The sequence below is a fragment of the Xyrauchen texanus genome, chromosome 19 (assembly GCF_025860055.1).
Source record: "Xyrauchen texanus isolate HMW12.3.18 chromosome 19, RBS_HiC_50CHRs, whole genome shotgun sequence".
NCBI classification, from domain to species: Eukaryota; Metazoa; Chordata; class Actinopteri; order Cypriniformes; family Catostomidae; genus Xyrauchen; species Xyrauchen texanus.
In genome coordinates this window covers 7,299,886-7,313,398 of record NC_068294.1, presented here as the reverse complement: position 1 = coordinate 7,313,398, position 13,513 = coordinate 7,299,886, and the positions used below count along the sequence as shown (strand labels likewise).

Here is a 13,513-nt window from a genome sequence, read left to right as displayed (position 1 = left end):
TTACAGCCGTTATTTTCTTGTCCCCAAGAAAGACGGCGGCCTCAGATCAATATTAGATCTCAGGGTTTTGAACAAAGCGCTTGCAAAAGACCGCTCAAAATGCTTACAACCAGCAAACTCCTCGCGCGATGTGCGCCAGGGGACTGGTTTATTTCTCTCGATCTGAAAAATGCATACTTTCAGATTCAGATAAATCCCGTCACAGGCCATTCTTGAGATTCGCCTCGACGGCCAGGTTTATCAATACACCGTCCTTCCGTTCGGCCTGTCCTTAGCACCCGTACTTTCACGAAGTGCATGGACGCTGGCGCCGCACCCCTGCGGAGTCAGGGTTTGCGAATTCTGAACTATTTGGACGATTGGCTGATTTTGGCACAATCACATACGGAGCTTCTGTCTCACAGGTCAGTTCTCCTCAGTCATCTGAACAGTTTGGGCCTTGCAGTCAATTGGACCAAGAGCTCACTACAGCCCAGTCAGGCAATTTCCTTCCTTGGAATAGAACTAGACTCAGTGGCAATGACGGCTCGCTTATCTACACAGTCGCGCGCCGTGTGCAGCGACTAGCCAGCGTCATTTCAGATGAACAGCCTCACACTTCTGAAGAAATTTCAGAGAGTGCTAGGCTACATGGCCTCAGCCGCAGCAGTACTTCAGCTGGGTTTACTGCACATCGCTCGCTTCAGCATTGGCTAAACACCCGCGTCTCGCCGGGCTTGGGCCACAGGCCGCCAGCCCATCAAGGTGGCTCAGACCTGTATTTCAGCTCTGCAGCCCTGGACAGTGGCCGAATGGTATCAGCGGGAGTGACAATGGGAGCTGTATCTCGCCGAAAAGTCATCTCGACAGACGCGTCCAACACGGGTTGGGGCGCGGTCTGCGAGGACTCTCCGGTTTTCGCCTATGGTCAGTTCAGGAAAAGCTCCTTCACATAAATTGTCTGGAAATGATAGCGGTCGAGTACGCGCGCGGCGCTTTCTCCCGGTCATTCAGGGTCACCACGCCCTGGTCCGCTCGGACAACAGATCTGTGGTATCCTACCTAAACCGCCAGGGCGGTGTCAGATCCAGGAACCTCTTCCATCTGACGAAACGCATACTGAGTTGGTCCCAGTGCCACCTGCGCCGCTGAGGGTGACGCACGTGCCAGGCCACCTGAACGACGGCCCGGACAGACTGTCCAGAGACAATATTCCCCAGGGGAATGGTCCCTGCACGCTTAAACAGTCCAGACGTTATGGCACCTATTCGGCAGAGCGGAGATAGACCTCTTTGCGTCCAAAGAGAACTCTCACTGCCCAATATTTTTCTCGAAAGCGAGGACGCGCTGGCCCAGGACTGGCCCAGATGCCCGCTTTACGCCTTCCCTCCCGTCTCGCTATTGCCACAGGTAATGCAGAGGATCAGGGAAACGCGTCACTCGGTGCTCCTCATAGCCCCGCTGGGAGAATCAAACATGGTTCCCGGAGCTTACGCAGCTGTCACTGACAGCGCGTGGCCCATCCCAGTGAGAGCAGATTGCCTCTCTCAAGCTCGCGGCACAATTTGGCATCCCCACCCAGAGGCTGGGCTGCTTGCATGGGTGATCAACGACTACCCGTCGCTCTGCCAGAAGGAGTAATAAACACCATCATACACGCTAGAGCCCCTTCCACGAGAAGACTCTATGCGTCAAAATGGTCTGTGTTCTCAAAATGGTGCACCGACCGAGACCTGGACCCGCGGACCTGTGGGGTGTCGTCGCTGCTCAGTATTTCTACAAGAGCTGCTGGATAAGGGCAGATCCCCATCCACGCTCAAAGTGTATGTGGCGGCCGTTGCGGCGTTCGCTGAACCCCTGCACGGCCAGTCATGGGGTAAAACGAGCTGGTCATCCGCTTCCTCAGGGAGCTAGAAGGATGAACCCCCGCGCCCCCATCGGTTCCTATCTGGGATCTTTCTATAGTTCTCGAAACTATGAAAGCCCCCCCTTTCGAACCACTTCAATCCGTGGATTTGAAATACCTTTCACTCAAAACCGTTTTTCTGACTGCCCTGTCATCAGTCAAACGTGTGGGAGACCTTCACGCGCTGTCTGTCAGCGCTGCGTGTCTTGAGTTTGGACCAAGTGACTCTAAGGTCATTTTAAAGCCTAGACACGGCTATGTTCCCAAGGTGATCGGTACTCCTTTCAGAGCACAGGTCATTTCCCTATCGGCGCTGCCAGCACCCGTTAGCGAATGCGACACCAATCTCCTTTGCCCGGTCAGAGCACTGAGATTGTATACTGCACGCTCATACAGTGGATGCTTGGCGCGCACGGCGTTGACAATGGATTCCCGTAGCGTAAGCTAGCTTACGCAATACGAGAGAACCTCTCGTAAGAGAACGTATCGGTTACCTAACGTAACCTCGGTTCTCTCTAGATGAGGGAACGAGTATTGCGTAGCCGGCCGTGCTTCAGCGCCACGGCGACTTTTCGCTTCAGTCAATGAAAACCAGGGTTCCAGCCTACGAACTACGCTTATATGCACTCTAGTCACGCCCATTTTGGCGGGCTTTGTTGCAGTGAGCGCCGGACGCTTCTCATTGGATGCGAGTTCAGCCCAAGCTCGTCTATAGGCTGCAGCAGTTGCCGCAGAGCAACCTATGAGCTCGCTAGCTAGCCCGCTCAAGGTCTGCAGCTGCCGCACTGCGTTGACAATGGATACAAAAATTAAGGATAATTTTTTGGCTTCAATATCTCAGAAAAGATGAATCTTTCCCGTAGCGTAAGCTAGCTTACGCAATACTCGTTCCCTCATCTAGAGAGAACCGAGGTTACGTTAGGTAACCGATACGTTTATTATCGTTTAGTATATTTCTCTTTCTTCTGTGGTACACAAAAGTTATTTTCCTATTAAATCATGGTTAGGGTTTGGGTAATGGGTTAGACTTTATGGTTAGGTTTAGGTTTGGGGTATGGGTTAAATTAATAAAAAAAAAATGTTATAGCATTGTTTGTTGGTTAGTTTATTTTTCTGTATGGGAGAAAAAGTTGAATGTTTTTGTACGAGCCAACTCATACAATTTCTTATGATTTCTCCATCTCATACTATTATTTCGACATGTTATGAAACTGGGTTGAGAAAGCATGTTCATTATAAGTTTTGAATATCAGACCTGGGCTGGGTTGCAAGAAACCCCTTAAGTTAAGAAAACCCTTAGTTATAATTGTAAGGCTATTTTCACTAATGGCCTTCTTAGCTTAAGGAGTGTCTTGCAACCAGGCCCTGAGCCTTTGCTGACGTGATATAGCTGCAGATCAGATTGCAGAATGGATCTCTCAACAGGAAACAAAGAAAGAAGATGCATAACCACCTGCACCAGAACATGTGTGCAGAGCATCCAAACCGTATGCTGGCCAATGGACCCAACCACCCAGGCCTTGGACCAGAGGAAATCCCCATGGTGGAAGTAAGTTTATCTGGGCCTCATTTCCTGTGTGTTGAAAAATCATTAGCATATTTTAAAAATGTTACCATTAAAGACATGGCTAACCCTCCCGCGCCTTAAAATGCAAGTTACATTAAATTGCAAGATAGCTAGTTCTTCTCATCTAGATTGCACCAATGGATCCCAAGAGGCAAATATGGAAACCATGCATAAAAGACCAGCTTAGGCCAATATAAATGTCCATGCTGTTTGGTTTGTGCTGGTTTGGTGTTGCTTTAACTGGTGGACCTGCATAGTCATACTGTTTACCAGCAAAAAAAATATTGCTGGTTGACCAAGGAATTATTGTTATGAGGCCTGGTGAGGATATCAGCACACCAGCCTCCCATGCTGGAGACCTGCATCCAAATTCCCACATTGTTGCTGTCCAACGAAAAACATGTATCTCCACTTTTGCCAATTTAAAATGTTTACCATGGATGGAATGTGCCAAATGACCACTTCCTACTGTTTGAATTGTGCAACAAAATCGCCTATGAAAAGATGTTTTAACAGACTGTCTGTTTGACTGTTATGTTCCCTGTTGTCTTTTGTTTTTTGTACTGTTATTGTGAAGTTTTGTTTAGTTCCTGTTTTGGTCTTTGTAGTCCTTTTGTAGTTTATCTTATGCTGTCATGTTCTCTGTTGTCTTTTGCTTCTGTGCTTTTATGTTGAAATTTAGTTTAGTTCCTGTTTCCTGTTTGGTTTTTGTAGTCCTTTGTAGTTTCTTTTTATGATTGTTTCTCCTTCCCTGATTGTTCCCCAGGTGTCCCTCATTCCCTTGCTTGTTCCTGTCTGTATTTAAACCCTGGTTCTTTGTTCAGTCTTTGTCAATCGTTAATGTTTGCTCACGTTGAATGTCGATGTTCTGACCGTTTTGTATGTTTCCCCTGCCCGTCGTGGATGTTCCCTGCCTGTTCCCTGCCTGTTCCCTGCCTGTTCCCTGCCTGTTCCCTGCCTGTTCCCTGCCTGTTCCCTGCCTGTTCCCTGCCTGTTCCCTGCCTGTTCCCTGCCTGTTCACTCTTGTTTGTTATCTCGTGTTTAGTTTCTTTTTCCCATCGTGGATCTTTCTTTTGTTCCCATTTTATCTGTTTTCACTTTGTTATTAATAAAACCTGCAATTGGATCCGCACCTCCTGTCTGCATTCCTGCATTCGTTACATTGACAAGTATCTTGTAAGATTGTTTATAAGGAAAAGAGTATTTCTTTGCTCATGAAAATTAATTTTCTTGGAGATACGTGATTTTCTTCAAACAGGGATGGGGGTACAGAAACTCATGACAATCCTTTTTATTACAGTATATATCAAAGAATGTCCCAGCAACTGAGCGAGAAATACGGCATGGAACAGAGACATCAGGCAATTTCTCAGGCAGTCGAATGTCGTCGAGGTCCCACCACACTTCCACAGCTTCTCACACTTCCAGTCAACGGTACTGACTGTTCTATATCATTGCTCCTTCAATATATCTATTTTCCTGTTTATCTGTCTATTTACCCATTCATTATCCAACCCAGCTATCCTACATAATTTCCATCCATCTATTCAGGCATCCATCATCCATCCACACATCATCTATTTATCCACCCACCAGACCATCCATCCATTCTTTCATCCATCCACCCATCATCCATTCGTCCATTCATCCATCAATTTATACATCCATTCATCCATCTACTTATCATCCATCTACCCATCCATCAATCCCTTCATCCATACACCAATCCGTCCATCCATCCACCACTCACCAATTTATTTACCCACCCAGTTATCCTACACAATTTCCATCCACCCACCCTTTCATCCATTCGTCCAACCATCCATCTATCCATCCATCCATTCATTCATTCACTCACCAATTTATTTACCCACCTAGTTCCTACACAATTTCCTTTCATCCATCCATTCATCCATCTTTCCTTCCTTCCTTAAACCATTGCCATATGTGCATATATAGCATAAATCTCTTGCATAAATCTCCCTGATGTTTCTTCTGTTTTTGTTGTTTCCATTTCTCAGACATGAGGAGCGCACATGGAGTATGGAAAGGACAGACAGCATACACTCTGACTGCCAGTCGGGGGCGCTTTCTTCTTCCGTCGGCACTAGTAAATGCAGCAGCCCTGCGTGTATGGAGGCTCGTGCTCGCCAGGCAGCATACTGTGGTTATCCTGATGCTCCACAGTGCCCCCTAAAGTATGGAGATTCTTACGACTCACTGCGGGACTCACCTCACAGTGACAGGTGAGTCAGCATCAGAAAAGAGGTGTTCACCTTTACAAAAAGGTGTGCATATATGTGGTAAAATTAAAGCGTGCCATCTGTTCAAACTGAAGAAATTACTCAAGGAAGTTACAGTAGGCCTTATGTTATCAGGAATTTGATATTTGCAAAGTCAAACATGAGAGATCTTTGGGTTAGGATAGGTCATGAACTGACCGTCCAAGACACAGACCAAGACTAGATCTCTTTAAGACTTGATCCTGTCCGAGATCTTACCACACATTTACATTTTGCACAGCAAAATTCTGCTGGCAAAACACAATCATCTCAATGGGAACAGGCTGTTGAATTTATTGCAACAATCATTTCAGATAACCAAGAATCATTTACATTTATGCATCTGGCAGATGCTTTTATCCAAAGCGACTTACAGTGCACTTATTACAGGGACAATCCCCCCGGAGCAACCTGGAGTTAAGGGCCTTGCTCAAGGGCCCAACAGTGGCATCTTGGTGGTGCTGGGGCTTGAACCCCCGACCTTCTGGTCAGTAACCCTGAGCCTCAACCACTGATTTTCCATACATCGCCACTTAGGGCCTCATGCCAAACATGTGTATGTTGTGTACCTCTGGAGAATGGTGAAGAGACTGTATTGACTTGTGCTTGAGGTACCACCTTTAGTGTGTTGGAAATAGACTGTGGTCCTTTACTAGATCAAAAGCCATGACTCAGATCCAGACTAAGACATTGAGTAAACAGACTCACAACAAGGCCACATTTATGTGGTCTCAAGAGGTCTCAAGACCAAGACCTATGAGCAGGTTCCTACATTAGAGCCCTATCTATACATGTAAATATATGTGAATCATGTCCTTAAACGTAATAGTGCATACAGAGGCTGTTCAGAAGCTGTCCCGCTTGTTTCTTGTGTTTGGATCAGAATGACTTTGTGTTATACCAAAGATGAAATCCTTTGACATGCTGTAAGGCCAGAAACGTACTTTACACAAATACACAAACGCAGATGCGAACACTTGGTCAATGCATTGCTGACGCATGGTCTGGTTGAACATCCTTAATGTGTGTTTTTGTGTTAATGTGGTGGTAACAAACATCAGTACTCAAGGGTCAGTAAATTTAAATTCAAAAGTCTGTGCCATTAAACTGTTGCTCTGCCATGAGAGTAGTTGACCTGAAAAAGAAATTCACTGTAGATAAGGACAGTTCACAATTATGTCAGCTATTGCACATCTTGTGGCGCATATGAAGGCTTCACACTATTCTCTTCAGCATCCACACACAGCTCACCACACGAGAACCACATTATAGCAACCACGAGGAGGTTACCCCATGTGACTCTACCCTCCCTAGCAACCGGGCCTATTTGGTTGCTTAGGAGACCTGGCTGGAGTCACTCAGCATGCCCTGGATTTGAACTCATGACTCCAGGGGTTGTAGTCAATGTCTTTTATTCGCTGAGCTACCCAGGCCCCCATTGAGGGTTATTCTTTGTTATTTTTCTACTCCTTCAGTAGTAATTTATTTTCCACCTATACCCTCATGTGTTCTATATCTTTTCAGGTATGTGTCTGCTCTGACCACACCGGCACGTCTGTCTCCAGTGGACTTCCACTCCTCACTGCCCCCGCAGGTGCCTACCTTTCAGATCACCACACCAAATGCCAGCCACGCCCTCTCCCTGCCACCTGCTGCCTCGGCTGTCGCCATGGGAGCCTATTCGCCTGATGATGACCAGCCCCTGCTGCACCATTACCGCCGCTCCCGTCGGCCGTATTATGCGGCAGAGAGCACGGGCTCCCTCCCGTCTAGCCCGTACCGCTTTGTGGACGACGAGGACTACGAGACAACACAGGAGTATATGTCCTCCCGGGAGCAACCAAAAAAGAGCAGCAGTGGCCGCCGTTGGCGCAGGAGATCGCGATTCAACGGACACGTATCGCAGAGCACATCAGGACCCAGGAACTACAGCTCGCAAAGTTGCCTGTCAGAAAGCGATTGGGAGGATGACGAGGTAGGCGACCTCGGCCATGGCGAGAGTACGCCGTTTCTCAGTATGCAGAACATGAACGCCACAGAACCGGCCACCATATACCGACCCAATGACACGCGGACTTACAGCAACACGGGACACTCTTCTTCCCGTGGCAATGTGCAGACGAACAAACTGTCGCAGTCTTGGTCCAGACCGGACAATGCACCCCTTTAAAAAAGACAGACAAAACAAGGATGAACTAACATATCTAGGAGTGAAAAACAAATGATATGCTAAAGACCTGCACCTATGAGAAATATTTTTTATTTTATATAACAGACAGATATTCTAAACAAATGAAATATTTATTTTCATTTCAGCAAAAATTGTCTACTAGCTAGCAGCAAAGACTTTTTTTATAGGGGGAAACTATTTGTATGTAATTTCTTTTTTTGATTTACAGCATTATGAAAAAGAATTACGTGCCAAATTTTTCACAAAATAGAAATAGAATAATATTGTGGTGCCTTTTGCTGTTTGCCGATGAGGGAGGTTCAGTTGAGTTTTTGTAGCCTTTCTTAAACAGACTTCTGGGTTTTATAGACATGTTTGTCTATCTTTTTTGTTTGTTTTGTTTATTCAGGATCTCCCCATTTGAACTGTGATATTATTCAGACACCATGCAATATTGAATCACTTTTGTGTAAGGTGTTTGTTTACATGAATAGGATTGACATGACAGAAGTTAAAATGCAAAAGATGCAGATTTGTTCGAATACCAATCACACAGAGTGGTTCATCAAAATCAATCAGATCGCTGTTTACTTTTGATTTTTGTTTTGGTTTTGTTTATTGTTTTTTCTCAACTGGTCATCGCATATTGTTTCCATGGAAACAGAGGTTTGCAGGAGTTCGCAGGGCATGGCACTGGGTCACAGTATCGGTCCTGGGGTTCAGGGTTTTCAAAAACGGTGGTCTGTGCGTCCAATGAATGTGTTTACACTTCTGTGGGTGTGTGACAGTAGTGTTTGAATGTTTGAAACTCAGTGTATAGGTATGTGTTTTTGTGTAGACAGTAGTGGCTGCCTTTTCGTGTGAGGATACATTTAGTTTGTGCGTTTAGCATTGTGTTTGTCTTCAGGTTAACGTTTTGAATGTGTGTGTTTGTGAGTGTAGACATACGCCTGTGTGTACCAGTGCTCCAGTAAATGTGTGCGAGTATGCTTGTATTCTTTTATGATGAATGTTGACTTTGTCAAAAGGAAACTATTTTTCAGTTTTGTTTAGAAATAAATGTAACACAAATGGATTAAAGGGATAATTCACCCCAAAATGTAAATGCTATCATTATTTACTCACCCTCGTTTGGTTCCAAACCCATATCCGGTTATTTCTTTTTGTTATTTCAATAAATAAAGGAGAATGATTAAATAATCTAAAGATCTCAGAGAAGAACAAAAATGTAAAATTCTTAAATATATAATTTCGAGTTTGACTTGAAGTTAACAGTTTACAGATTTACAAGGACAAAACATTTACTCACATTTTCATTTTGGGGTGAACTATGCTTTTAAAACAACATAGAGAGACATGCTGGTAACTTTGCCACCCCTTGTGGTGAGAAAAGCTCATTGCACTGTAATCTTCCTTCCATGTGTAGTCATTGGCCGCAGTGCTGCCTGCGAGGGAACCAATCCAGCCTGATTCTAGCCTACAAGGACCTACATATCTCCTCTTAGCCCACATGTTCCCATTCCTATGCCAGCAGCTTTAAGCCGCACTGTGTCTCAGGACTTTGCATCAAAAATGACATTATCCATAACGCACCTGTCCTACTCGGAACAGTTCTATTAATGCTGTTGTGTCTATGTCATGCTAGTGAGACTATGAAGGATGATATGTCCAGCTTTGTTTGTCAGTGGTCCATTGTTATATTTGTTAGCTTCAAAAGCTTCAAAAGCTTTGGCCTCTTTTCACAAACATTTGGGTCCAAAAGTCTGAGACCGCTACTGCCCTACATAGGCAAAATGCAGTAACTACACCAACAGTGTGTTTTCAGATTCAGTCTGTTTTCTCAGAATCTGAACATAGCTGAGCCAAATGTGTTTGTCACAGGAAAGATAATAGTTTAAGTGGCCAGATTTAACTATATGTTGAAAATAAATGTGTAGTTACTGCATTTTCCCTTTGTTGAGGTAACACTTTACATTAATATTCCCTTTACATTCATGCATTTGGCAGACAGTTTTATCCAAAGCAACTTACAGTGCAATTATTACAGGGACAATCCCCCCCAGAGCAACCTGGAGTTAAGTGCCTTGCTCAATGGTGTTGGCTGTGGGGTTCAAACCAAGGACCTTCTGATTAACAGCCCTGTGCTTTAGCCACTACGCCACCAACACTTTACATTAATGTTCATTTTGTTGAGGGTTAACAAAGGGGTTCATTATAAATAATGTTTTAATGCACTATAAATCATTGATATGCAGATATAGGAACATGTATAAAAGGGAGAATTTCATGCAATACTTGCCAAATAGTGAGCCATTTTACTTCACAAGTTCTAATTGCTTAATAACACATATTCAACATTAGTAATCTATGAAAATGTACCTTAATTTCAAGTGGACACATATGAAGCATTTATTAATGATTTACCATTAGAAACATATGTACATAAAGTTTTATGTGCTTTAATGGTCATCAGGCTTTGTTATATGATATATGCTGTGACTGTGCATGAAGACCAGAGAAGTGTTTTTGTAGAGGACTTTAGGTAACTAGGACTAGCTAAGTCGGGACAGCACTCGGAGTAGCACCATTGTTTTGACATCAACATGGCAAGGAAAGTGACAACACAAGTGAGTCAAGACATTACAGTAATTAATATAAACACAGAAAGCACAGGGCTGTTAATCAGAAGGTCACTGGTTTGAACCCCAAGGCCACCACCATTGTGTCCTTGCGCAAGGCACTTAACTCCAGGTTGCTCCGGGGGGATTGTCCCTGTAATAAAGGCTCTGTAAGTTGCTTTGGATAAAAGCATCTGCCAAATGCATAAATGTAAATTATTTATTAGTCATTGATGAACCCCTTTATTAACTCTTAACAAAGGGAACTTTAATATAAAGTGTTACCAGATGCTTCCTGAAAGTCCCCTTTTAAACCTTTGTTTAAATTGTTTAAATATATAAATACCACTTTTTAAAGGCAGTCTCAGACTTTTGAACCCTGCTGTATATCTGTATGCAAGCTGGAGACTTGCTCTTGTTAAAGTGTGTTTGACGACCACTAGATGTGGATTATAAAGTGTAAACCCCTACTTCCCGAGTCCAGCGACCTACAGTACATTTAAGAAGACAAACAACAAAACCCACTTGCATACGCATACTTCTTAGACACACATGCAGATACATACACTTACATACACACTCGCTCAAGATTCATTCTATATACTCACCTTTAAACACTGTCATTTAAAGCACCACTTGTCCCACAGATTTCTTTACTTCCTGTCGTTCTCTCTCTGTTTCTCCTGTTCTTCCTCTCTGCCTGTAAAGGCATCTCTCCCTCTGCATGTTCTAGTGGTTCAGGTAGTTGGATGCATGGTAACCGCAGCAACTGAGTCGTATTCACATGGTGAAAGTGTAGTATTCATTTGACATTCAGCAATAAATCCCCTTTTTTCATGTTCATTCTTGACTTTGAATATGCTAGAAATTTTTGCAAGTTTTCTCAAAAAAATAGTACTTGTAAAAAAAACTAAACAAAATCAAACCACTTGTTCATATGGAAAAATTAAATCTTAATTCCTACCAATTAAAAAAAAAATGAATTCATCAGGATGTATGTCATGTTCTTTTTTCTGTATTTCTTTTAATATTGACTAACTATTCATTTTCAGGGAAACACCATTTAATTCTTTGGTATAGCTGAAGGAGATCTGAAATAACCTTAACTTATGGGTACTCATGCTGCGCTCCATTCAAAGTCGTGTGTGGGTAGTCCTGCGTTATGTCTCTGATCTCAGACCTTAAAGGCCTTCCATTAGCTGATGCTCAGAAAATTATTTTAAGGAAACAAAGTCCTTGTGTGTCTGTCCATTCAGGTTTTGCACTGAGGAGCCAAGAATGAGGTTCGGCCGTTGCAGTGGCTCGTACAGCATCGTGGCCGGGGGGACACAACATCTCGTTCCCTCCATCAGGGAAAGGGGTTCCAAAAGTAACCCAGACGTTCCCCTTCTGTCACTCACTCGATGTTGTGTCGATTGAAGCGACACTAGGGGTCCCTATTCAATCACGCCATGTGCTGAACCGTGTACGTGAACTGCAGGCAGTTGCGTGCCAAAGCAGCAGGCTGTAACCTTCCCCAATGCCGCATAAAAATTTAATACACTTTTTAGGTTCCCAGCATCCCCGAAGGGTGGGGGACATGCGACAGGCCAAGCACGGGAGCAGGCCGCGCCAGCCACGCCTTTTCTCTCTCTATGTTTCTCCCATAGAGTTAAAGCGGCTGGGGCTATTTAACGCTATAACACGCATCGGGGAAGGCATTCTTTTCCAACTCCTATTCTTTCAGGGGGAAAAGACCCCACAGAGACAACATCCTGCCCAGGCTGGGGGGAGGTTAAATGTGGCGAATATGTCACATGGGTTTTCAGGCCACATGTGGAAGTGGCGCGGTGGTAGATCCTACCTAGCAAGGGAGGAGTTACTACAAACACAGCGACCTTGGGGCAGAGGGGACTGCCCAAGGGAGATGCGGGTCCTTCAAGAGGGGGAATGTACCACGGAAAATACACACAGGGGGATTAATCCATGATTGCCAAACCCTGTGGAGCACTTATTCCAGTACAGAGTAGTTAGTACCCTTAGTGGTTCTGGTTGGGAATTTCTCTGCTGAATTCGCGGAGCAGAGGACTAGAGAGGAAAGACATCCAGGGAGTGCGAGTTTAGTGGACTCTCCTGGGAGAAAGAGTGCACGTGATCGCCTCAGTGGAGGGGAAGGGCGCTATGTGCGAGTGGAACACCTTGTCAGTCATTCCGTTTATTCCGTCATTACTTAGGATCTTAAGACAAAAAGGTCATCTGACGGACTGAACTCCAGGAAAGTGTCGCTGACAGAGAACGCTTGCAGGTCCCCAACACTCTTGATGGAAGCGAGCGCGATCAGGAGGGCTGTCTTCAAGGAGAAGGCTCTGAACTTGACTGATTCTAGTGGCTCGAAGGGGGGACTCTGGAGGCCTGAAAGGACCACAGAGAGATCCCATGAGGGAACAGGCATGGCCTAGGAGGGTTCAGCCTCCGGGCACCTCTAAGGAACCTGATGATCAGGTTGTGCTTCCCTAAGGACTTACCATTCAATGAGTCGTGGTGAGCCGATATAGCGGCTACATAAACCTTCAAGGTGGAGGGGGACAGCCTCCCCTCCAGCCTCTCCTGCATATTTGAGAGCACTGACCTGACTGCACATCTCTGCGGAGGTCCTTCCTCAGGGGAATTCACCAGGGAGGTGCTGTCACGAGGAGTGTGAGATCTGAGAACAAAGTCTGCATGGGCCAATAGGGGGCCACTAGAGTTACTTGTTCCTCGTCGCGACAGCGTGTCCACTGCCATGTTGAGGCTACCCGGGATATGAGTGCCATGCAGCAACCCGAGTCGCTGCTGACTCCAAAGGAGGAGATGGCGGGCGAGTTGCGACATGTAACGAGAGCGCACGCCGCCTTGACGATTTATGTATGCTATCGTGGTGGTGCTGTATGAATGGATCCAGACGTGCTTGCCCTGAAGTAGTGGGAGAAACCTCTGCAGGGCAAGGAATACAGCCAGCATCTCTAGGCAGTT

At 45.1% G+C, this 13,513-nt stretch overlaps 1 protein-coding gene across 3 annotated transcripts in view; it reads left to right on the top strand.

Annotated features, from left to right (window-relative positions):
* Positions 1 to 11,479, top strand: part of LOC127659425 (pro-neuregulin-2, membrane-bound isoform-like) — a 111,538-nt gene extending 100,059 nt beyond the window's left edge. For all 3 annotated transcript variants that reach the window (XM_052149224.1, XM_052149223.1, XM_052149225.1), the window contains 4 exons: positions 3,311 to 3,434; positions 4,753 to 4,886; positions 5,474 to 5,698; positions 7,259 to 11,479. In XM_052149224.1, the coding sequence (XP_052005184.1) occupies positions 3,311 to 3,434; positions 4,753 to 4,886; positions 5,474 to 5,698; positions 7,259 to 7,904 (1,129 nt within the window). In that variant the 3' untranslated portion in view covers positions 7,905 to 11,479. The remainder of the gene's footprint in view (positions 1 to 3,310; positions 3,435 to 4,752; positions 4,887 to 5,473; positions 5,699 to 7,258) is intronic.
* Positions 11,480 to 13,513: the final 2,034 nt, after the last annotated feature.